This window comes from Callospermophilus lateralis, chromosome 9 (genome assembly GCF_048772815.1).
Source record: "Callospermophilus lateralis isolate mCalLat2 chromosome 9, mCalLat2.hap1, whole genome shotgun sequence".
NCBI lineage: Eukaryota > Metazoa > Chordata > Mammalia > Rodentia > Sciuridae > Callospermophilus > Callospermophilus lateralis.
Window position 1 is genome coordinate 67,946,058 of NC_135313.1, and position 27,569 is coordinate 67,973,626.

At 34.3% G+C, this 27,569-nt stretch overlaps 1 protein-coding gene across 3 annotated transcripts in view; it reads right to left on the reverse strand.

The window, feature by feature from the left end:
* The window catches only part of Slc4a10 (solute carrier family 4 member 10), a 194,389-nt gene continuing 166,820 nt past the window's right edge, over nt 1-27,569 (reverse strand). For all 3 annotated transcript variants that reach the window (XM_076866182.2, XM_076866180.2, XM_076866181.2), the window contains 7 exons: nt 24,928-25,179; nt 23,586-23,654; nt 17,837-18,010; nt 17,191-17,313; nt 9,162-9,229; nt 5,840-5,956; nt 1-67 (listed from right to left, as the gene is read on the reverse strand). In XM_076866182.2, the coding sequence (XP_076722297.2) occupies nt 1-67; nt 5,840-5,956; nt 9,162-9,229; nt 17,191-17,313; nt 17,837-18,010; nt 23,586-23,654; nt 24,928-25,179 (870 nt within the window). The remainder of the gene's footprint in view (nt 68-5,839; nt 5,957-9,161; nt 9,230-17,190; nt 17,314-17,836; nt 18,011-23,585; nt 23,655-24,927; nt 25,180-27,569) is intronic.

The window sequence follows — 27,569 nt, forward strand, 5'->3', positions numbered from 1 at the left end:
TCATAGACAAGTCTCCCTGTCAACACCTTTCCCTGAGTCAGCTTTCTTCTCTTTTCGGCTTTCAGTGCTACAAGGGAAAAGAAAGAGAAATTTATTACTGCAATCCAGCATGGCTACATTGAGATTTGCTTGCTTTACACACAAAACTCATCAACCCCCAAGCAACACAAGAGCCCGTAGGCATTGCTCTCTCATGCTGTGAAGCAACAATTAAAATCCTCTGCACTCATTGAGATAGAAACCAAGAACTGCAGAGAGGGGGAAATTCAAAAACAGACACTGAAAACAAAACTCAGACATTTTAAAACAGTTCTAAAGCATGCAAGATTAATAACATGGTCTACTTTTAGGAAATGAGTCATTGATGATAGTTGAAAATGCCAGTCATGCCCCATTTTAAGATAGCACTAACACCAGTAAATGACACAAACAAGATGCTGCTAGAGGTATTTCTGGACTCTGCAAGTGGCCCCTCCTTTGTGCATGAACTGGATCTTAATCTTTGGTGAGGATTGGGTCTCAGTCAGGTAATACTGACATATCTCCCTGATCTGTATATGGGTGATTCTGCACTCTGCTCTCCAGATGCTTTCAAAATCTTTACAAACAAGCCCTTAGCCTTTACATCAGAGGAATGTTGCTTCGCTTCACTTCACTTCTAGAATAAACTCATTCCTGAATGGTTTCTGTTTAATCTCACCTTCTAATCAACTTTACTGACGGTCAAGCTGGTAATGTAACTCTACCATTTTTGTCCATTTGGTCAATATTTTCTCACTGTATATTTTTCCTACTCTTCCAATGAAGTGTTCATGGAAAATTCCAACAACATGCTCATATACATGAAGCTCACATAGAGAGTGCTTCCAGTAGGATGGAATGCTTATTCCCCTAGTACCTCCAGTGCACAGCAGAGCCCTCTGAGTGGAGGACATCTCTGTGCCCCTCGCCACTGATGACACAGGATAACCTACAACCAGCCTCTGAAGCCCTAAATTGGAAGAATCCACAGCATTTTATAGTTAACTTCAACCCTTAATATACATTTATGAAACAGTTGAGGGGAAGACATCCTGGGGTTTTATAACTCTTCTCCAAGTTATAAAGTAATCAAACTCTGTATTTCTACGGGTCTTCCTATGCAGCTTTCTCAGTGGTCAATAACTTAGACACATTCTAAGAGTGTGTTTTTAAAATTGTTTTTCCTCCAATTCAAGCTAGAAACAGCCCTTCTCAGTTGTCACCACCACCCGGCACCATCAGGTAAGAAGTGCCGGAGCTTCTGCCATCTGTGGCACGCTGCCAGCGCTCAGAGCTGGTGTGAGCGAGTGTCTATGGCACCCGGGTTTATGCCTGCCACACTTCTCAGCACATACTCCTTACAGGTCAGAGCAAAGCAACTTTTTTCCTTTTTCTTTTCTCTTTCCATGAGAAGAGATGACAGTGTGCACATGATGTGTTGAGAGTCTTAACTCTGTATTTTTAACTCCTCTATCTGTATGACTCACTTTCTTCTACTTTAAATTTCTTTTATATGACAAGTGTCGGATATCCTGCTTTCTACATTAACTTTTCCTTGGACTTTACCTGGCTCCCAAATTCTTCTGCCAAACAAAATCAATGTAAGAAGGCAGAATGGGCAGTGCAGGGACCCCTGGGTTTAGAGTTGGAAGATCTGGGTTCAGTTCCTAGAAGCTAAGAATGAGCTGCATGACCTTGTGACAGTTATTTAATCTCTCTGAAACTCAGTATCTTCATCTATAAATTTGAGTTTTGTACCAATGGCCTAATTTCTCTTATAGCTCAATTCCAGCATACCGACACTGGTATTTCCATTTCCAATGGACTCTGCCTTATGAAATATTTAACAGGAAATTGTGAAGGACAATTGTACTGGCCTCTACAACTGTACAATTCCTATGCATATAATACTTTGGAACATAGGAGGTCCATGACCTTTTGATAAATGAATGAGTTCTCAATGGCACTATTAGTCACCAGGCAGTGAAGAAAAAAAAATCTGATTATCACCTTGATCCACAGATGAGCTTCCTTCTGGTCTGCTTCAGTTATATTGAGTCTTTTGGTTATAAAACACCGTTTTTCTCTCATTAAAATTATTGGTTTTGCTAGCAAATTAGATTTCAGCAAACTATGAAGCAGAAATTTTATAACTAGCTCAAGACTTCTGTGAAAAATATTCTTAGTTTGAATCTTCTTCTTGTATGGCTCTCCAGATTCCCTATTAAATCATTGTTTAGATGCCAGTCAATTTATTGCTTTAATTATTACAGATGCATATTACATATATATTATGTATTATTGCAAAAAAACATACTGCATATCTGTTATGTGCCAGACATTCTGCAAAGACCTAGGAATACAATATAGATAAGACTATCTTTGTACTTGAAGAGTTAAAATTTAAAATGTAAGCAAGCAGTATTTCAAGAGAGGAAAAAGTGACCCAATACTGTCATGCTGCTAAGAAATCTATGAAGCTGTTACTTTTCGGTTGTACTAAAAGCAGTTATTATGAACAATATTTACTGAGCAATGATTAGAGAGACTAGGCCTAGGAAATCAGAGCAAAGGAGAAGAATCCAGGATAGAATAAGATTGTGGGGAGTGCAGGGGTAGGCTGGGGAGGGAGAAGCAATAATAAGTTGCCCCAGAGCCCACCCTCTGCCACCAAGGCAAAACCAATGCTGCCTTTCCTAGCATTGACAGGTACCTTCCCATGAAAAGTTGATTGTGGGCATCAGTTTTATAAAACACAGCAGTTGCTCACCTATTCTGATGCAATGTGGTCTTTAATGAGACCTATTTCTACCAATCCATCACATAAGCTTCAGAGGAGCTCGTATGTATGGGACTATTAAACTAAGATCAAAAGGAGACATCCTATGGATGAGGTAGAACTTGTGTTTCATTCTTAGATTCTACTTGTTGTCAAACTAGGTAAAATATGTTTGGCAAGTGTGAATGTCAATGAGTGAATGAAATAATAAAATATTAATGAAATAATTACTGCTAAACTTTATTACAAAGGGTACCTAAGCTTCTCTGAGTCATATTATGTAGCCAGGGATAGGAAGGAAAATAACTGAGGGGACTGGATCAAAGGCTGCATAGAACCAGCTTAGGTCCTGAGAGATACAGGTCCTGGTAACTTGACATCTTAGGTCTCTTTTTTTTTTTTTTTTGGCCAATGAATACTCTAACAGGTACCCACTTTTCCTAGTTTCTGGTTGTTATACTTTAGTGCCTTCAACAGATACCAAGAGAAAGTGGTAGTTTTGGCACCATATTCATGTTATTAGGATTGGTGATTTTAGGATTTCTGAAAGCCACACTCTGTTACAGTTCCCACAATTAAAAAGATGAAAGATGTTAACCACTCAGAAAGAGATTTTTCATGAGAAAAGCCACAGATTGTATCACATGAAAAAGTAAAGATATCCGGGTAAACATTCATTCCATAATAGTTTGAACCTCAGGTCAGTGGGAGTGTATATTCAAAGAATGAAAAACAAGTGGTTCTATCAAGGTTTAAAGGATGATCTATTTAAAGTTGAACCTACTAAAAGCACATTACACTGTTCACTAGAGTTAATCTACTTCTGAAGTAATCAAGTCATATTTTAAAAAATATGACTAGGTTTTTCTGGTGGAAAGCATAACTTGACTTTAATACTTAACTTTAAGAAGTACTGAAAAATCATGCCATAAAACCTTTTACTTGAACCAAAGAAAAACAGAGAAACAATTTGGGACACGCATCTTTTTAATTCAGGAAGAAAAGCAATCTACAAGATTATTTCAAATTCTACAGATATTTCCCACAGCTGGCATTTTACTTCTTACTTTGAGCTCATCAACCTGGATTTCATTGTTTTGTTTTGATTTTGGTTTTGGTTTTGATTTTGGTTTTGGTACCAGGGATTGAACTCCAGGGCACTTAACCCCAGACCTTTTATTTTTTATTTTTTACTTTTTATTTTGAGATAGGGTCTCATTAAGCTGCTTAAGTCTCACTAAGTCACTGAGTCTGGCTTTGAATCAGCAATTCTCCTGCCTCAGCTTCCAAAGCTGGCATGGATTTTGTATTTTAAATGTATATATTTTCTTTTTAATCTAAGACTATAGCAGATATTTTGGGGAAAGGATGATAAAGCATGTTTTAGAATAAAACACTGCTGCCTCTTGACCCAAGCAAATAAATATGTGGTGGTTTTGAAGCCCTGTTCAAAGATATCAAACAAAGATCTTGGAGACATTCCACTGAATAATTTATATTAATATCCTATGGAGTAAGTCTTGGAGGAGTTGAGAGTTAGAGAGACAGAAGAAGACAGAGACAGAGAGAGGATTGCAACCCGGCCCCTGGGGTGAAGACTCTTCTCATCCACTGTTTGTCCTATATATTCTGTCTGGTGTAGAGGTGACACTGAAGCAGTATGACATTTTGGGGTGACAAAAGCCAGCAACAAGAGATATATTCTCCAAGTATAAAGTAGTCTTGCTTTCTAGTCCATGTTTCCAATTATGACTCATGAAGTCAGGTAAGACTTGAAGGTAGGGATGCTTCATGGTAACATAAATGGAATCTCTGAGTTTCCATTTATTAATTTCCTAATTAAAAGGACAAATTTTCTATTCCCAATCTAAAAATTTAATGTCAGTACTAAATACAGTTCTGTGAGATTTATTGATTTATATATGTTGCATTTGTATAAGTTGTGGATGGAACAAAGTTTATTCAAGTTTCAGAGCCACTTAAAGAGCTGACTAGTAACAGGAGCAGCACAGAACTCAGTCTGATACTAGATCTGAGCCCAAGACTTTCTATGTCTTTTGCCTCCCCAAAATCCACACAGAAGACACAGGCTGATCGGGTTTCCAGAAGACACCATTTAACATAAGTAAATGCAGCCAAGGAGTAGGTGTAAGGGAGAGAGTCTTACCTTTGGGGAATCAGCTTCTAGAGTGATTAGGAAGGGGAGCTTATGACAAAATGTAATATAAAAATTAAGTAGAAAAAGTTAATTTAAGGTTATGAGAATAAAGAAACTTAATAACCATAACACCATCCCAAATTGCTTCAATTGCTTTCTAATAAGAGACACTAGCATAGCAAAGGAATTCCTTTTTCTTCAGATTAGCAACTGAGAAGACAGGATGGTATAGTTTAGATTCTTATTTATAAATTCTGGAAAATTCAATAGAACATTTCATTACAATTCTTGATATCTGAGGACATACCTATCCCTCCGCATGCACATAAAATCACCAGAGACAACTCTAGGAGTTGTTTGCATATTTATAAATAAACAAGAATGGGTAGAACTTTTGAAAGCCAAAAGTTTCAGGGTAAGGAGGTGAGTAAAAATTTTCAGGGACCTGAGATAGGGGACTAGCAATATACTGAACATAAAATCCCCACTGTATGTGATATTTCTTTTCAAAAAGGAAATAGGAAGTGGTAAATGTGGGCACACATCTGAGGGGGTCCAGGGTGGGTGATGATGGAATACAATAAAATCATACAGCAAAAGAGTAGGCCAAAATAAATGTCCAAAAATGCCATGCATTAGAACTCACTTATACCTCCATTTCCCCCCACTGTGCTAGTTTTGGAGTGAGCTTTTTATTTTCAAGTGAAATGTTGGAAAACATAATAACATTTGTAAAAAAGACAATTTTGACCATTTTCAAAATGAATTTTCTGAACCATTTTAGATATAAATTTGATGGAAACCAATATCATTCTTTCGCTAGTAGATTGATTTCATAAAATAATTAGAAACAGTACACCTCATTATCTTAAAATTCAAACCTTTTAGAAGGAAAGCTTGACTCCTTATCTTTTGAGTTATCGGCAGTAATCAAAAGGTTCCTCCACAAGGCAGTCTTTGACATTTCATCGGAAATATTTATCACAGATGGATCATCTCTATTTAGGAGTTTACCAAAAAATGAAATAATAAACATTAAATAAGTAACTGTGGTTATTCAAGGACAGAAACTAAATATAGGACAATTTTATGTCTATATGAAATTGTTTTTTTCCATTTTTATTGTGGTAAAATACGTGTAATATAAAATTTACTATGTTAGCCATCTTTAACTGCACAGTTAAATGTTATTAAATACATTCATAACATAAAACCACTGCCCCATCCATCTTCAGAACACTTTCCATCTCTTAACACTGAAATTCTATGTGCATTAAACAATAAATCCCTGTTCCTCCTCTCCCAGTCCTTAGCAACCACTTTCTGTCTCTATGATTGTGACTACTTTAAGGGCCTCATATAAGTTAGATAAAACAGTATTTATCTTCTTGTGAGTGTTTATTTCATTCAGCTTAATGTCCTCAAGGTTCAGCTATACTGTTGCTTATGTCAGAATTTCTTTCCTTTTAAGGTTGAATAATATTTTGTTGTACATATGTACCAAATTTTATTTATTTTACAGGATTTTTAATAATCAAAAATTAAGAAATATAGAAAGACTCTCTCAATTATTAGAAAAACTCAAAAGATCTAAAGAAAAGATTCTAATTGTAAAGATACAGGTTTGGGCTGCAGTTTCTTTTTTTCTTTTCTTCTTCTTTTTTCCTCTTCTTCTTCTTCTTACTTTTTTTATTTGGTGGAACTGGGGACATGAACCTGGGGCACTCTAACACTGTGTTATATCCTCAGTCCCTCAGTTTCTTTATTTTCTTTTTATTTGGAGATGTTATCTCTAAATTGTTGAACCTGTGATCTTCCTTCCTCAGCCTCTGGAGTCTCTGGGATAATAGGACTAGGACACCACACCTGACTGGGCTGCAGTTTTTAAAAATTTGTTTCACATAACAGATTAGATTCTACATGTGGACTGCTTAGGCTCTTGCACCTGGCATTTACAGCCATGCAGATCCCTGGTCTGCAGGTGTGGGCCCTGCAGTTGCTCCCACTTACTCAGTAAGCACTGAGTTCTCACAGTGATCCATATCGAGCTTTATGCCCCCGCAACCTCTACTTCATCTCCTCCATCTTGCCCTGGCTCATTCAGCCACAATACAATGGCCTCCTGACCATTGTAGAACACTAAAGGTTTCAGGGCCTTGTTCTAGATCTTTCTTCTGCCCTCACAAGTATTTCATCCCACCATATATAACTTTCCTCTCTTTGTTCCAACATCACCTTCTCAGGCTCTTGTCAACCACTCTAATTAGAATTACTATTTCCATCTCCTCATACCACACCCTTCCCTTTTATTTGATATTTGCCTTCACTGCAGTTTTCACCATCTGAAATACTATACTATATTACTTGTTCATTTTTTTAATGTTCTGTCCTCCATTTCTACTCTACTTAAATATAAATTTCATAAGGATGTGATTCTTGATCATTCATTCATGTATTTGGTACTTACTTACATGAAAACTGTTTTTTAACAGATGAATGCAGCCTGTATCTTTGGCAGAGCTCTTTCCACATATCTAGGGTAACCTACAATATCAGAGCCTGTACTATACCTGATGCTTTTATTACATTTTAAAATGGCACCAATTATAGGTTATATCCAGGATGCTGCAAAACATCCTCAGGGGTAGAAACAACCAAATGGCAGTAGCAATTAATTATTTACCAAGTGAAATAAAGTTTCTATAACAGAAAATCTCTCTCTTTTTGTGTAGGTAAAACTACCATGACAAAAATCATGTCCTATAGAAGTCCTAAGCTGACCTCACAGGAACCAAATCGGTGATTGCTCACAAGAGGGCAACAACTCAACATTGAAGATGGAAAAAAACAAACAAACAAACAAAAAACTTGGGTCTCTACTTTACCCAATCTAGAAAGGTGCTCTTTAATTCCTCTAATCTGCCTGGAAAGAGAGCTTCCTAGTAACACAAAACATGAGATCAACTAATTTAAAAAGAATCATCATGTGAAACACAAGTTTTTCATGATATTACATTATAAGGGGCTATGAGCAAGAGTTTAGAAAGTGCTAGATTAGACAAAGTCAAACTTCATTTTAAAAATCCAATACTACACTTAGATTATTTCATATGCAGTTGTACATTGTGAATTTTCAAACTGGAATGCAATATGGAATGTTTTCCAAACTTATTTCATTATCAGGCTCTTCAGGGAGTGTTGCCCCATGAGACTAGGTTTCCATAGAATACATTTGGAAATATACTGGTTCCACTAAATCAAGAGGATTTTAGATTTTAAGTATTGCAGAAAGAAAAAAAAAAGAAAGAAAGAAAGTAAAAATGCCTTCTATACTTATACTCACCGTTAAGTGCTATGTGATTTTATTTAAAACTTTTTAGGAAATATGATTTTAGAATATACCCTAAAGCTCCAAAATATTCCTATTTTGTCTTTAACACTATGACAAATTCCTCCCTCAGTGGAAATTATCCCCTGTTTTTTTTTTTTGCTGGCAAGCCTTAAATTATCCTTAAGAACACTGAATCCATAAAATTGGGTATTAAATGGTACTTAAAATAGAATTTACAAGAAAACTAAACTAAACTATAGCAAGAGAGAGGGAGGGGTGAGTGGAACAGTGTGTGTGTGGGGAGAAAGAGAGAGAATATTATTGGCCAAATACTTGCAAAAATATTTATTACAACTTATAAAACTTATTTTTTCCTATTGTATGTAAAGAATATTAGCATATTTGTGGGAATTGCATAAATCTTTCCTAAAATGATTAATAGAACTGATTCCTCTAGCTCAAGAAATAGATTTAACTTTTTATCTTAAGGGGTAAATTCCCCGAGTTAAAATATTGACCGGTGATCAATTTGGTGAATGCCTATCTTATTTAGTCCAGAAGTGAATCTTACCCCTGTCCTCTATTTGCTCCTTTTAAAAGGATTCTTTTATAAACATCATAAAATATGAGAAGAAAATATTTCAGACAACAGCTCCTACCCCACATCATTTTATGCTACTTGGGTATAGTCACCCAGTCAGTATGGGCAGAACTTAGTACTGGAACCTGGTTAATCGAATTTCTAGTTTCAGTCTCTCCTCTAACACAACTTCAGCAAACCTCTATGAGCATCCATACAGTGTGAAGTTCTTAGAGTACATATCAACATATTCTATTACTGACATGGATGTGTTTTTAAATGTATATCTTACCTATAATGCCCTTCCAGTGGAAGCTGTACTGTGCCCTCATCCTCCATAGCTAGCATACTTTGTTCCTCCTGGAAAGACAAATGTAAAGTATATAAAGTGAACCTGATGAATCTCCATTTTACATTAAAGAAGAAACACAGATTAATGTTTCATTATCTCATTAACCTCAAGACCTTCCACTTTGTTTGCATTTATTAATGCCAGCACAGGTCCTTTCAATAAAGCTTAGCTACCAAGAACATAAGTAATTAATGAGAATCTCATAACACAAAGTAATTTAAATGCTAACAACAATCTCCTTCATGTCACTCAATGTAAAACATGGTTAATTTCCAAACAGACTTTTTAAAAATTAATCTAAACCTTACAAGGACAAAAGTGTGGGTAATGTAATCAGTTTTGTTGTTATAAAGTTGAAATTACATCCCAGAATGCTCTATTAGGAGGAGATAAAGAATATATTCAGAGCAGTAGTTCTCAAACTCTACAGTAGAATTACCTGGCAGGGTTTTTAAAAATACAGATTGCTGGGTTCTGCCCTCATCTGATTCTATAGGTCTGAAGTAGAGAGGGCAAAAAAATTTACATTTCTAATGGGTTTCCACTTAAATTTGACTATGCTAGTCTGTACACCACACGTTAGAACAAATGCTGCAGACTTGGAAGGATATAATAGAAGATATCTTCCTATAATATATGCATCAAAACATAGGTAAGCTTGGTGGAAAAACAAATTGAATAGTTAGACTCCAGTCAGATGCATCTTTAGCTTTTGTTTATGCTTCATATTTCTTCTTACAACAATAACATTTCGCCTTTCTCCAAAAGGTAGAAATGCTTTATTCACAAATGTATATCTTCATATATAATATTCTAAACTATATCTTTGAAATGAGGATAATCATATGGCTACCATACTAAAATGTTCTCATTAAATTTTCAAATAATGTTATCATTAAACTTTTTCTCTGCACCCAGTAAGAAAGTTGTCTATAGATTACAGCTCTTATTTAATGCTTTTAATTACAGCTCTTATTTATTTTCAAATGGGTCAACTGGCATTACTCCAGTTCAAAGAATTATTTAGAATATTTAAAAATATTAGGTTATTTTATTCTATCTTCAAAATGGATTTTAAGATGTGCAGACATAAAGAAGTAGGTTATCCTCCCCAAGTGGGAATTGATGACTCTTCTCCTTTCCCCTTTCAGTAACTTAGAAGAGCTAAATTTCCTTAACCCAGCTTAACCTATAATAGCTGCCAGAGAGATATGACCTTTAGCTGATGCCATTATTCCTGGAAGGCAAGGTGGTACCTGGGGTTCTCCTTTTCAAATCTTGGCCTTCTGCTTGCACAATCTGTAATCTGAATGTCATATTCCATCTTTCTTGTTATTTATATAGGCAAAGTGGTTTTTAGTGACTCTTCAGCTAACCTATGAATATGTCATGTGATGTGGGGATAGGCCTCATTCACTCTTGCATCAGTCTCCCAACCTACTGGCCAAGGTAGGGCCCTCTCTGCAGGGGCTTTGGTTGTGGAGCATACAGAACCTCTATGTCCAGCCCAGGCTACGGAGCAATGGAGAGGCCAGGGTGCTGCATAAGCTCTGCCACGCCTCTGCTCATACATTCCCCCTCAGACACTTTATATTTTTTACACGGTGGGGCTAATGGCATAACCCTGTGCATTCCAAGAACCAATTCTATTCTCTTTCTCTACTGTTTCTAAAGTATTTTTTTTTTAATTTTAAGGCCCATGTATTTTATTACTTATGTTTTACACATATTCTCCTTGTCATTTGGCAGCACTATTAAAACTAATTCAAGATGAGTACAGTCCTATTAGTTTAAAATAACCCATTTAAGCAAAAGCAGAGCTAATCTGCAGCCTAGAATGAGATATGCCTTGCAAATGCAATAAAAAGATTATATGGAATACAATAAATATATCATATGAATTTACAAGCACATCCTGGAACCCATTGGCAGAGCATATGTATCCTTTCAAGTAGAAAAGGTTACTTCCATGGGAGAGGTTACCTTAATGCACATGGAGGAGCCTAAAGAGAAGACATTCAATGATTCCATAGGCTATGTAAAGAAAAACAAGATATAAACAAAAGATAAATCTGTCCTTAGTTGTCCAATAAGAGGTTAAGACTGTCATATAGTATCTTTTCTGGCCAATTCAGAAAAGAATGTCAAAAAGCTAAGGATGTTTAATAAAGAATAAAATGCAAATAAAGTTTAAGAGAAGAACAGGTTCATCACCGTGTAAGCTACCTGGCAGCAGAAAAATGAAGAATCACTATTCAATCCAACAGCAAAAAATTGGGCGAAAGCATTATGAACAATTTTGGTTTTTCTTCAGATGATTTTCCACTTTTCTCTCAAATTGCTTTCAATAATTATTTTGCACTCTGTGGCTTGTTAGCATGTGTGGGCTTTATACTAGTCATAATTCTATCCAAACAAAAACTCATCACCTCTAAAGATAGCATTTCCAAGCCATGCTTATCTGAAGAGAAGGGTGGCAGAGCAGCCGCTGCCTTCAGTGCCAGAAGGGAGCTGGGTGGGCCCTGGAGCGGGGACGGAGGGCCGGCTGCAACCCAGGCAGCACTCTGAGGGAGCCAAAAATTGAGCGTTTCTGGGGAGGAGCAGTCAAATCAGGCACCAGTCATCACGGCAATCACAACTCAGGTTATGTCAACCATGCAAGCAGAGAGAGAATAGCATAAAGCTAACCAGGTATCCACCACAGACACACCTCAAAATGAGTTCTATTCAGCATTTCTTTTATACAGAATCCATCAAGAATATGCTGAGTTCTCTGTCGTGGTAGTACCCAGTTGTGAGATGTTAAAAGGATGAAGATCAAAATTTACCCAAGAACATTTGAGGAGTTTCTTCAATTTGACTAAAGAAATATTTATAATGATTTAAATGTCATCTTTTGATTAAGATAATCAAAGAATTTTCAAACACAAAATAAGTGAACTGCAATTAATGCTATATCCAGTAAAGGGAAGGAAAAGTTAGGCTTAGAAAACAAATCTACTCACTAGCATCCCAACATTTACTGAGCATGTACTATGCTCTAGTCACCCAGTGAACAAGAATGATCCAGAAACCATTAATAAATTCATTCAATGAATATGTGTTAAGCATTATCTACATGATGGGAAGTCCGTTAGGCACTAGGTTGCAACGATGAAAAGAAAGATATAGACCCTACTCTTAGACGATATGAAGGCCCATCATGAGAAGTACAGGAGCAGAAGTTGTAGAATGGAAGAAATTGTAGGTAGGAAGAAATAATGTGAGCCAAGCATAAAATGAAGGAATAAATAAAACATGTTTTCATAGTAATGAGCAATTAGCTTGGTTAGAGCCAAAGGTCTGTGTTGAGTTCAAGGGGAAAATAAAACAGGAGTCAAACTGTGGTGTATTTTGATTAATAGGAGGATATATATCAAGTTATATCATGAATCTGAATTGTAGTTCATAAAAACATAAAAATTCTGATTCCCATATTGTGACACCTAACAAATTCTCTATCCTTTAATTACTTTTTACCTTTAATGAAGTAGTAACATCTCTTATTTTATCCATTTTTTCAGCAAAGTCTGTATCTATGTAGGAGGCTTCAAATATTCCAAATTACAAACAACAACAAAGAACAAATAGCAACTCTAAATATCTTTGTGAAGATGCTTACAGTACAGAAGAGAGAAAATATTTAGCAATTTTGTAATCTATATATCTTAAGAAATGGAAGAGATTTCCAAATTCAAGTTCAGCTCCTTTATTTTATCCAAGAAGAAAACAAGGCCTACAGAATATAAGAAGTATCTAGACATTTCCTTTCCCAACTAACAGAATAGGTGCTACAAACATGTGATAACAATGTGATATTTATAAGGATTTTTTATGATTTCCAATGTAGAGACAAGCCAATACATAAAATACTAACAATGAAAGCTTAGAAGGAAAAATGGGAGTATTAATATAGAATTCATATAATATAGAGATATATATTTTTCATCAAAATATTCAATTCATTGTCTCTAAATATATATGAATTATTATAAATACAAAAGTGAAAAATTCTGTAAAGTTATCTTGTATTTAGAATCTGAGTATATTCTGGAGATTCAGATTCTGTAGTTTAGGAAAGGGCTTATCTCAAACTTTATCATGAATCAGAATCCCCTAGAGGTCTTATTAATACAGAGCACTGGCCCCTCTACCCAGAGTTTTAACTCAGTAGGACTGGGGTAAGGCCCAAGAATTTTTATTCTAACAAATTGCCAGGTGTTGGCTGGTGTAGCAGAGGTTGTGGAATCACATTTTGAAAAATTACTGCTTGAAGAAGGAGAATAAGCTTGTCACATCTTAAGATTCAATTAGAAAAGATATTTGTATAATAATTAGTTATCCATGCTTTCTAAATCCACAACCCATCCTGACCCTTCTTAATAGTAAGACATTTTCTGTAATTTGCTTATTGCACTTGTTTTTTTTTTTTTTTAATTTCTTGGATTTTTTCATGAACCCATTTGATACAAATCACAAAGCCCTACTTGTCTACTTTTTCTAACAGTGTATATGTGTTAGAGTGAACCCTCAGTAAATCAAGAAGCCTCAATCTGATACCTTCTGCTAAATCGAATGTCCAGGGTTTAACTAAGCTTAACCCCATCACCCTCTCTCCAAGAGTAAACATTCTGTAGAGTTTTCTGCTTTTAACAATAGTCCTTTTGTCAAATGTGTACAATGTCCTAGAGAATATTTAAGTAGGAAGAAAGGCATGTTGGTACTCTGAGCACATTTGGACATCCAGAATTTGATTCTGCAGTCTTCCCTTTACACAGAGCAATGTGCAAAATGTCAGGGTTCCAATATTCATTTCTACCCTGATTATAATCCTTTCTTTCTAAAAACTGAAGCATATGCATATGCATATGCATGAAGTACATGAAAATTTGGAACAGAAGCTCTGCGACCTTGGACTGGCCTGTGTAGCTATTTATTCTGCTTAACTCATTATTGAATTTTAAGGTCAAATGAATGCTTTTTCAGTGCCATAAGACCATAAATGGGCTACTGATAGGAAAACCCTAGAGGATAAAGGTACAAGCTTGTAACTATCATCAAAAGGACAAGAGGTGAGCTCACTTTAAATTCAACTCTCAGGGAGCTGAGACATTTCTGCTATTTACTATCTTGCCAGATCATGATCAAAGTTACTCAATTAATTTGAGCAATTGCAGAAATGCAACATTTCTGGAGAACTTGTCCATTTGCCACCTTAATGCAAAATCTCCTGGAAGACTGGGCCTTGGTACAAGATGCCATAGTTAAGAAGATCACATCCTCTAGTGGAGTCCTTAAGCTCAAGAAATAAAATATCAAGACTAGGCAACCAAGTAGAAAATCAACCAGAGATTTAACTTTTAGTGTCATCCTCCTTAAATCTTCCTACTCTCTTCCCTGATCCTACTTTTTAAATGCTAATCCCAGGTTAGAACATAAACATCTTTAAACTTTCTTTTCTCTTCCCAGTTTGATGCAGAATTATTTGCCTTTGCAATAGTGAGAACTACATTTTAATGTTCAATTGTAGTTTATTTTTTGACTATTATTGATTTTCTTGTTTCTTTCCATGTAATGAGGATCACATGGATTTATCTGTTTGAATTTTAAAGATCCATAAACTTGCCTGATGAATGTATTACAAGATATTTTTCCCCTCTCAACCTGGAGCTGAAGGATTTGGCCATAAAATTATCCCAATAAATCTTTAATCTATTTTTATATACTTGCAGAAAACATGAGTTCTAAGAAATTTAGGGACACTAGTTACTTCTAGAATTTTTCATAATCAGAAGAGAGTTAATACCCATTAGATTATAGCAGGATATAATGTAAAAAGGTTAGAAGCTAATTATATAGAATTCCTACCTAATGGGATTAATAAATTGCAAAATGGATATAGGGCACATACATAAAAATGCCAAATATGCACAGCTTTGAAAGTTGGGCCGTGGAAATGGCTAATTCTATGAAGTTTATTATTACCATCAGCTTTGTCTATTCTATTTCAGGGACAAAAGGAGAATCTGAAACTTTCAGTCATACTAGGGAAGAATATTAAAGATAACATAGGAAATTACATAGCATTTTTTCATTTTGTAAGTTCTAAATTCTAAGGCTGAAGTTCTAAGAGGAGCAAAAATGTCTCATGATGTGATATGGCCTAAGATGAATGCTAGGATGCAGTGGTTATACATAGCTGGGAATATTGCTATCTAGTTCCACCAGTAGCAGTAAAGATGTGGCAGGTAAACAAGTAAGAAAATACAGTCATAGTAACGTTTAAGTTATTGCCTGAATGTACATAGTAATAGTAAAATCACCAGAGAAACTATAGAGAAGCTTGTGGCCAATAAGCTTTTAAAAAAATTCAATTTATATATTTAAAAAATTTTAAACCAGTGTATTTTAATTGTACATTGTACTGGGATTCATTGTTAAATATTTGCACATGCACACCTTCTCTTCAAAATTACTTTCTTGAATTATACCTGAGGATAACACAGACATTTACTGACACTCTAAAAAGAAACAAGAGATCCAAAACATACTAGTTAAAACATTACTTTTTAAAAATGTCTAATACTTAAATCAGAATACATTAAACTTAGAAAAATAGAGAACGAATGACAATTTTATAATATTTAATATTACATTAATATACTAGAAGTATGATTCTATATATGCCTTCTATATTTTGAAAAATTGAAATATTTATACAGAAAAAAATATATCATCATGATCCATCTATGTGTGAAAATCTATTGACTGCAATGGAATACCATGAAAAAAGAAAGGAATTATTATTCACATTATGTAGCCATACTGGTAGAAAATTCTGAGCAGAAACTTCATTAGATTTTGTGGTTTAATCTGAGTTCACTAAATGACTAAGCAAAACTTAAAATTCTTGAAACATTTACAAATGAATTACCCAATGGAAAGAACATATCTAAGACTTGAAAAAATATTCTATAATTAAAAAACTGAATACATTTATTAACCACCTACAAGAAAAATTGAAATAATAATGTTCAATTCTCACAAAATATTCTTTAAATCTTATTTATATTTACATAGAAATTTTGTTTTACTTTTACAATCTATGAGCTCAATCATTCAGCTAAATGTTGTATGAGTTCCCTCTCTCTCTCTCTCTCTCTCTCTCTCTCTCTCTCTCTCTCTCTTTCCATTTATACTCTTTGTAGTTTTTATATACTTTTAAAAATGTTATGGTTAGTCTTCAAAATAGATCCAAGCTAACATATTAACTTTATATATGCACCTAAAACTTAAAATAAATTGTTTTAACATATGAAATAGAATCAAATAAGTAGTTCATGAAAATAAATAGAACCCAAAATGTTTCTCAAACATTTATTCAATCTTAAATCACTTTGAATGCAAATCATTTTTCCTTTTAAGCATTTCATCTATTTCAAACCTAACTGATTTTTCACTAGAATCTTCTGATTAAAATTTTGTTCCCCGGAAAAGACCATCAGTAATAACACATCTCTGTCCCTCTCCCTCTCTCTCTCTCTCACTCACTCATTTCTGTCTTCACATTTTCAACCAAAACATAGTTATTGCATGACCATAACTTGTAAATGGTGAAGCATCAACAACTTTATGCCATCTATAAGTGAGGAATAATAATCCTTATGATTTGGAAGTTAATTAAGCACAAAGTATTTGTATATTTCATACAGATTGGATTTCCTAAGGTGAGATCTTGGTGCCCTCTGTCTCTGGTTAAATCTTCATGATTTTAAAAACTGAACTTCCGAATCTGTCCATCATGGTTGTTTGTAATAACTGTCTAATGATAACTATATTAATTTAGTTTTGCAAGGAGCAACTGATTTTCTTTTCTTTCTTTTATTTTTCTTCTTCTTCTTTATAAAACATTGCTTTTTCTCTGACTTACTTCTTTTTCAGCATCTTCTAGTTTCTTTTTCTTACTCTCAGGCATTAAATCATCCAACCAGCTGAGTTCTCGTTTGGTAAATAAGAAGTCCATCAACTTTCTTACAAATACCAGGGCTAACACCTGAAGAAAATAATAAAACAGCTTAAGATTTAAAGAATAAAAGTGGGAAATATAGATTCAATTGTTTTTGGTAGAAATGAGTCAGTTTGATTAGGGCTGACCTTAACCTTGAGATGAATATGTATATTCATGTTGAGAATTTTAAAAATTACACCATTAAATTCACTATATTTTTTGAAGTATTTGAAACTTCTTGGAAATATTTAATTAAATTTCACTTAAAAATGCTCCTGATGCAAAATTTTGAAAGTTTATACTTTTTCACCTAGGGTAAATTACCTAGTTTTATAACAAACATTCAGAATAATATAGACAAAACTAATATGAATCACTGAAATTCATGATCATTTTCAGTCCCTATCTTTGTCACTAATTTTAGTGCCAAAGTTTATAGTAGGGTTTCCAATGGTTGTTCAAACCCCATACTAAGGTTTCTAATCAGACTCTTTTGTTCCAATTTTAGTTAATGTGTTTCCAAAGGGACCCCAAAATCAGAGGAAAAGAGTGGGTACAAGTTTCATACCATCATGGGAAAGACAATAGCAGCTCTTGAAACTTTTATTATCCACAGAAGGCCAAGGCAACTCATCTGAATAATTGTAAAGAGATGAACTTTTCGGAGTGGTACATGCCGTAGATATATAAAATCAGGTTGATGTTTTGCAGGCATCCAGAAGAGCTTTATCCTATCAAATAACTAAAAGACAGACTAAATTACATTTAGTAATAAGACAACAATAGAAATAGAAAGGCAGATATTTAATATAGTCCCCAAATTTTAGGTTGACATGATGATCTGTGATAATTGGACATCAATGAGATTGATACACCACACTGAAATACTACAATTTTAGTTTACAACCGCACAGGTTGTAGAGTATAACAACAGTAATGCCAGTGCTAAATGCTAAATAGTAAAGCCAAAGTCAGTGCTACCTTGGAGAGCAGAGTCCTGAGGGCAAAAGGTCATCTTTATTCACTTTTCCTTGTCACATCACAATCTCCTCTTTTTCCTCCACAAATACTGAGGATTCCTGTACTCCCAAGCTCAGTTCTCTTCTATCCTGGAATGGCTCATCTTTCTACTTTAACATACTTCCTGATGACTCCCAAACTGGCTGTCTCCCTCAGTTACCTCTCTGAGTTCCAGACCCCACCCAGCTGCTGTGGAGGATGTTCTGAGTTCCTTATTTGAACTCTGCTCCTTTTGCCACTTAGATCCCCAACAAGGGTTTTGATGCTGTCTTTACAAACACAAACTTCTTAACCATAAATATTTAACCTATATATGAGACAAAATGATTGGATTATGAGATCTGTGAGCCAATCAGTGGCTTAATCCTCTGATATGGATTAACAGAAGTTAATTGTAGGTAAGTAGGACGTGACTGGAGGAGACAGGTCTTAGGGGTCCTGCATTTGGGGTGAGCTCTCTTTCTCTCTCTGCTTCCTGGTACCATGTCATGAGCTGCTTTCGTCTGCCATGCCCTTCTGCTATGATATTCTTCCTCACCTTAAGCCCAGAACAACGGAGTGAGACCTCCAAAACCATGAGTACTAAATTCTTCCTCTACAGTTGCTCTTGCCAAATCTTTTGATTATAGCACACACACAAAAAAAAAACCTGACTAAAAACCGAGGAGGAAAGATAGTAAAGGATTCAATAGGTTGTATCAAAACAGAAAAAGTAATAAGTTCTAGTGTTCTAAAACACAATGAGGTGACTATAGCTCACAATGACCAACTATATATTTTTAAAAATGGCTAGAAAAGAAAAGTTCAAAGACTCAAAACACAAATGATAATGGGATGAAAATGTTAATCATCCTGATTTCATCAGTGTATGTTGTATAATATAATCAACCTCATATAGATATACAATTTTGTGTTATTAAAAATTTTTAAGGTTTGGCCATTCAAACTTCACAAAGTTCTTGGTGACAGAGATATCCAAAGAGATCATTAAGATCAGGTTTACTTATATTCATAGTTTAAATTGTTTTCTCCATATTGGGTATGCTTATCCTCCATTAGCATTCACCCCAAACCTCCAGTAAAATCTACATATACAAAAGAAAAAAAGATTTAATCTATATAAATTTTTGTTAATAAAGTGTTTTCCAGAGAGAATTTTAACTCAATTTTAACTTCTTGACTAATATACTATATTGCACTGTCAAACCATTTATGATTTTTAATCATTTTATTTGAATTATTTTACATAAATCAATGTTATTTTCTTTTTCAATTTTGCCATGTAGTAGCATTATTTTTGACTGCATTACTGTTGTAGCTTTGACTTTGAGGTCATTTTTATCAAGCACCCAAGTTAATAAATTAAAATTTCACCAGAAGCTTAAATCTTCCTCACATTTTACTTAGTAACACTTTGTAGTGCATAGTAATTTTATTTTGTGGTGGTCATTTTAGTTTTTCTGAAATTTTTGCCATTTTCAATTTCTGGCATGAGGTTATTATTTAGAAAATACTATGACTTTCAATCATAGTCACTGTTCTTCTTTGTGCCATTTCTACAATAATATATGTATTGTCAAAAGGGTAACATTAAAATTAGTAATATTCTTAGTTAACTTATAAGAAAGAACTAGCAGTTTTCGTCATATATTTCAAACTTACTCAAATATGAAGAGGAACAACTGACCATAATCAAACTGTTAGGGTCCTATTTTACCAAACCCTATTTGTTTATATACTAGAAATTCCAGACTCAATATAAACCTCTGTCCTTCTGTATTCTATCTTACAGAATGCAGGACCTTCCTCCTCCCACTTATCTAAACCAGAATCGTGTGCACATTAATTCATCCAGTGTCCATTCATTTATCTTCCAAAACACTTATGGAAACTTTCTATTAAGAGTACTAAGTGCTAAACTCATTCCTGGTTCATCTCTCTCCATATTGTCCATACACATACCATTAGGTCTCTTTATTTAATACTTCTCAAATATCTCTTAAAATTAGAAATCATTAAGCATACAAATAAAACTTTGGGCACAGTAAAGATAAGAATAGGGGAGAAATAAAATCCTTTGGCTTACAACTGAAAATTTCCATTTCTATACAACTAATTTTCCCTAACTACCATTTCTCCATTTATGAAGCTATGTTATTGCATAAGTGTACTTCAGTGTGTGGGTGCTTCAATTGTTATTGTTTAAGTGGCACATTTGCTTTACTTTGGATTCCCAAAGTGTTAGAATGAATATAGATGTGGTTATATATCTGAATACGGAAACAGCGTTCATGAGAACACTGTGATCTGTTTTTTCTGCCATGTTTCACATTCAGAAACCTACATAAAAGTTTCTTAATATTGCTCATAAGGTAATATATAGATTTTTTTCAATGTATAGGGTAACAAAGTAACAAATTCCTTGAACCATAGCTATTTAACACATTTAATTATTATTACTCATGATAGATGTATTTTAAGTTTTGCATTTGGCTTTTATTATATCATAATGTCAATATTCCATTTCCCTGCCCAGTTAGCTACCATTCCCATTAGGAATTTCACCTGCTGAGTGTGGAGCTCACTTAAATTTTCACTAAGCTTGTTTCTCAGTGTGAGATGCTATTTGTCCAGGTGTACCCTGTTTTGCTGTTCATTTGTGTATTTAAAACTCATTTTACTTAACTCATAGGGCTTTGTTAATGTTTTCTTCAATTTTTATTTCAAAGAATCACTTCCCAAATAATTCCAAAACTTGACATTCTTGTTTAATTCTAAACCACATGGGTATAAAATCATATGAGTTGAATTAGGGGGGGAAATCTGTTGAAACCTATCAAAATGATTTTACTTTGTTTCTTAAACTTCTGCTGTTGTATTTATGTGAGCCTGGGGCCTAATAATAAATACTTTTCACTTACAGATGAAATTAGTACTCATGGAACTTTTGCCAAAGGCAATTTAAAAAAAATCCAGAAAAACAAATAAATAAAACCTCTTCCATACTCTTTCTTATCTGCCTTACCAATTCAGTTCTATCAAAAGACACTTTAAAATGAAGAAATGAAATCATATCCCAGGAAAATTTAAACACATAACACTTCTCAACCATCCCCCTCTCCCGAGTTAATTTTACCCAGAGTCAAGATGAACAAAGACATACCATCTTTGTGTATTCAGTGATTTTACAATGACTTTGCATTGAAGTTACACCTCAATTCTGATACCTAGCACAGTCCAAAGGCTTATATGCTGCTATTCTCAAAGTCAGAAACTGGCCATTCACTCAGGAACAAAGACCCATGGTGCTGTTCCTCAGTCAAGTGACTGTTCTTCTGTATGTTCTGAACAGCAATGGGACCAGCTATGTCATAGAAAAAGCTGTAATTTATATTTTTCTCTTAGGTAACAAAAAACAAAACTACTCAGTGAATAAGGCTTGAATTTGATCTCTTTTTCAGGAATATTGAAGTGGTTTGGTTAAATAATATTAAGTTATAAAATAAGATTATTCAAAGGTAAAATTAAGTAGAAATCTGTATTTGTTTTTTGGAGATGCCATAACAAATTATCACAACTTTCTGGTTTAATACAATAGAAATTTATTCTCTCACAGTTGCAGAGGCCAGAAATCTGAACCAGAATGTTGGCAGTGCCATGATTCTTTTGAAGGCCCTAGGGAAGAAAATTTCCTTTGCCTCTTCCAGCTCCTGGGGCTCCTGGCATTGTTGCCTTGTGGCAGCAAACTTCCAATCTTTTCTTCCACCTTCATGTAGCCTCTCTTTCCTGTGTTTCTGTGTGTCCTCTTCTCGGCTTATAAGGACCCCAGTTATTAGACTGGGAGTGTACCAAGTATCTGATTACATCAGCAAAGACCCTATTTACAAATGGGATAATATTCTGAGATTCCAGATGGATGTGAATTTTGAGGGAACATTCACTATCCAACCCATAAAACATCATAAAAGAAATAAGCAGGAAGAATTTGCCAATAGCATCCACAATTATTTAGAATACACTTGTAGAGAGTTTTAAATGTGTCCACAAATTCTTTGATATTCTTATCTTTGAAAAGATGACATCTTAATTCATTTCTCTTGTGCTCAAAGCTAGACTTAAAAGAGTGTACTTACCTTTAACAAATAGAAAATATGAAGCATGACTACATGCAATTCTGGAGAGTAAGTCAAAAGTCATTAGAACTTCCTTTCTCTGGGAGTTATTTCCCTGTTGTGAGCACACTTAAGTATCCTATGGAGAGGCCCTTGTGGCAAGAAAACTGAAATCTCCAACCAAAATCCACAAAGGAATGATGCTTCTTGCCCATGCCCATGTGATATGTCATCCTGAAGTAAATCTTGCAACATTGTGGAGGCTCCAGATGTCTGTAGCCCTTGACAACATCCTGACAGGCCCACATGAGTCATCTTGAACCAGAACCACCCAACTAATCTGTTCCTGAATTCAAGACCCCCAGAAACTGTGAGCTCATAAAGATTTGTTGTTTTGAGCTATGGGATTGTAAAGTAAATTTTTGCCAACCACGGAAAACTAATAAAGTGCCTAACACAATAATTTAACCAATATTTTAACAATGTATAAAATTTCTTTTATATTTGAAACTGCCTTACCCTATATCTTTAAAATAATTCTATAGATACAGTTGTAATAACAGAAAAAAATATAAAAGGAAAAAAGTCATCCAGGATCTCACTATCTTAACACATTTTTTCCTCCACCTTTCATTTTAATCCAACTCAATCTATTAGCTTTATAAACATACGGTAGGTACTTTTTCACTTTGTATTACATCATAAGCATCTTTATCATATTACCTTGGTAGGCATCATAATTATCAATGTTCAGTAACTGTTTAATTGCTTACTCATTTTACTGCTCTTGGATAATAATAACATGTATTAGAATGAACATTTTTGTGCATATTTTTCTATTGTCATGGATAGATGTCCATAAATATGATTAAAGTGTCAAAGACTGTAAGTATTTGGATATATCTTGAAAGGTACTGCTGTTAATATCAATAAAAGGTATAAATGCTAAACTTCTTAAAATATTAATATATTTATGGTAAATAAAAGTACCCTAAGATTAAGAACATTGGATGCTGGAGAGGGTCTTTTTTAACTTTTGCAACTCTGAAAAGTTTGAACAATTTAATTGTGGTCTGAAAACCACTCTTCAGATGATGTTGTTTTCTCAGCTGTCATATGACACAACATCAACAAACCCTAAGATAAGTCATGACAGATGTGCCTGTAGTATTGTAAGTAGCTTACCTGAATTCCCTTTAGAGATGAAGCACCCATATAAAGAAATACTCCATATAGCACTGGCATGGGAATAAACTGTAAAAGAGCAATTAGAGAAAAGGCACAAATTATTTTCCAATACATTGGCATGCTGTTTTTCATTTAGCCAAAAGTGGGGGTGGAAACAGATACAAAATGTATTTTTGAAGCAATATAATACAGAACCAGAAGACATGGATTCAAATCAGACCTTCAGCACTTTGGAAGCTTATGTAAATTATTTGGAAGCTTATTGTAAATTATTTTAGTTGTTCATTATCTAAAAATCGATGATAACAATAGGGTTCTTATCAATATGTAATAGGTGAAAAACTATTTCAGAAACCACATCATGCACAATAAATAAGAGTTTTAACAATTATTAATATTTTTATTTAACAATAAAAAATAACTGTTATGCAACTTGAAAGACAATTTAAATTTTATTTCACAATGGCAAGATATTTGGATTAAAAGAGGAAGAATAGATCTTACACTGAAAAGTTGTTCCTAGATTATAGTAGATATTTGTAATCATGTGTTGTTCATACTATCTCTTTTTATTGAAATAGCTCATTACCATCCACCTTTATAATTACTTACACGAAATGAATTAATTCTTGCAAAAATTTCAGTGATTAAATACAAGTAAACTTGTGAAAATTATTAAATAATTCAATAAAATTTTCAAATTACAGGCAACTAAAATGAGTTATAATTTTTAGTGAAATTAACATAATTCAGAAATATCTGCCAAATTACATGACAAAATAAGTACTATGTAGTGCTCTTCAAAATGAATTAAAATATTTTAAATGTAAAAAAGTAAGTATATGTAATGATGATGTCCATGCAATAGTTTTATGGAGCACTTAAAGTGTAAAACTGGATATTTGACCACAAGCATGGCTATGCTCATTTCTACACAGCTAACTTATAGCAGGTAATATTAGTTGCTAATATATCTTTCCATTGATAAAAAATCAGAAACTTCAGTTTGTGAAGTATCCTAAAAGTGAATTCAGGTCACAGTCAATCAGAAATGAGTGATGTTTTTCCAAAGCTTGATCATCATTTCAAAATTATTATAATAGTTTACACAATGATTTTTATTTTTCCATTGAAAACCTTTATATATCTAAGGATTCTAAACTATAGGACATAATTTCTTCCCTTCTTAGTTTAAGAAGAATTGCATAAACATGATAAAAAAAATTCATCACTTTCATCACATACCATACAATATTTGTAATATGTTCCTTAGATTCAAGTGAAATCTTTAAATATGCATTTTCTGCTTTCTCTCAAACTCATAAAAACATTCCATTACCTTCAGAACGCTGGTCATAAAGACAGATGATCCCATGAGAATAAAAATCATAAGCCCAGTAACCCTTTGTTCCCGAATGCCAAGAAATTTGGGTTGTTCTCCTGGAGCTGAACATTCTGATTCCAATTTCAGGCTGTTGACATGAGTGATGGAAAGGACCGTGGCAGCCACAAACCATGGCAGGCCCATGATGGAGCATACTCCAAGCATGACGGCCACCATTAATAGATCCAGATGGTACCCACAACCTTTCTGTTAAAAAGCAGAAAGAAAAGGAACCATCAATAAAACGGCTAAAGGATGGCCTGATTGTGAATAGAATCCTCATCCTGATAATATCCCAAAGGCCCTCCACAGTGGATCTTCTCCAGGTAAATGCTTAAACATTTTTCCAGTTGCTCTCTGATATCTCAGTGGGTGGCTTTTCATTGGGAAGAGTAATATCATAGAACCAAGGCTCCCTTTTTATGTTCAATTTATCTCAATATAGTGTGATCGAGTTCAAAAAGTTTTTCTTTCAGCACTAGAAAAATATCAGTCTTTCTTAAAATGATAGTTTTTATATTTTCTATCTCCTCTGTACTTCCATTCTGATGTTACTAATCTCCTCTGTATTTCTACTCCACTATCATTAACCTCCAGGTGTTGCAAATTTAAGTGCTTCACAGAAAGTTTAAGAAAGGAAAATAAGTGGGATAGATATGAGGAGGCTGATATCAATAGGTGATTAGGTCCATTCTCTGAGGGAGAACGAGGATGGGCAAGAGCACTGCTCCCCTCTCTCACTGGGTCCTGCAGGAACTTAAAGGGTAAAACCTCTGAGGTAGCAAAGAGTTGGCCTATTTTATGTTCCAATTCTTATTTTTAATTTTGCAAAGATACCACTGCATCAGAGGCAGTATAATAAAGTGGTTAAAAGAATAGGTTCTGAGACCAATGGCCTGGGGTCAAATGCCAGCTCAACCAATGACCTTAGGTATATCTCTTTGTCTATTGTGTCACCTATCTGAAAACTGGTGATGATAACAGAAAGCACATCACTGGGTTGTCATGCGAATTGAATTATTTAGTTTTGAAAATCATTTAGTATTATGTATGGTCTATGGAGAGCACTCAATGATCATTAAGTATCATTACATTCTAGCAGTTGGATAACACATTTTTCTTTTGTACTCATTTTGTTTCAATGCTCCTCAATAAAACTATGTTTCTTAAGAACAGATAATCTGCCATATAATTTCTCAATATTTCACAGTTTCTAGCACAATAATTAACACACATGAAGTAACCAATAAAAGTTACAGATTGACTTGTTTTAAAAGGAAATATATATCATTGAAACTTCTCTTAGAATTAAACTTAATTATTTTAATCATAAAATAAGATATAACAGTTAAATTTGATCTGACCATGAGCAGCAGTGACCAATTCTTCAATAAAACAACTTTGGCATTTTTGGAGGCAGTTTTGTCAAACTACAAGCAATTTGTAGTTAATACAAAAGTCTAAAGTATGAATCTTATTTGTTGCATATGTGTCATAGTAGCATTTTCTGTTATTTTGTTTTGTTAATTATTTTCTCTAAAAAAAAAAAGATTCTCAAAGTTACTGGTACTTCCTTTCTTTTTTGTTTATCCCTGCTAAATCATTAAAAATGACAAAAGGGGGTGGGGAATCCACCTAACAGCCCCCCCCCACGTCCCCATGTTGTCACCAGCTCAGTGATGCACTTCCTTGAGTCATCTGATATCTGGGGCAATGCTACAGTTCACTAAAATGTTCACTAGAACTATTCCCCTGATGGATATGATTCTGGAAACTTTCTTTTGTAAGCAATGCAGGGAAGATTTTTCATTAAAAGATCTGGAAAATGGGAAGAGAATCCTGGTGTCAGCATAACCTAAAAGGCAGTAGGAAGGTGTTTTACTGGGGCTATAATGTGGTCCCTTGACCCTTCTGCAAACATTTTGGAAGATGTGCTTCTGTCATATAGAACTCAAATTTTGATTCCTTTAGAGTTTGCCCTAAGCAGTTCCAGAAATGTTTTGTCTTAGGGACTGAGAGACAATGATAAAGGTGAGTGAAGGATCTACCTCCTTAAGGCCCTAAATCTGAAGGAATGGTTGTGAATGTGCCCCTGAAGCTTGTAGCAAAGCTGTGGTGCTGCTAGGAAAGGATGGAGGATGTAAGAAGTTCTGGTGGCCACAAGATGAACATCAGAGTCTAGTTTGTGCTTTTAGCACATCCTGGACTTGCTCAGGAACCATGTTCACTACAATTTAATAATGGGAGGAAGATCTTCCTTATGATGGAGATTTTCTATAACTCCTATTGAGTGATTTTATAATGTGATACAATGTGAACAGTGTCATTCTGGATTGGTGAAAATGAACAAAACAATTTTTTTCAGAGGGAATAATTTCCTTTTAAAATTTAGAAAGCTAGCTTTGTTATATACAAATATATCATTTAAAAAAAACAAGACAACTTCCTCCTCATTATGCCATACAACAATGGGGGCATCTTGATTTTATGCAAACCAAAGGAAATAAAGTCGTTCTGGCACTTCCACTAATTAATCAGCAACTTTATTCTTGCCTTTAATTAGAAGTGCCTTTAAAAACTTGGTCTTTGTAACCAAA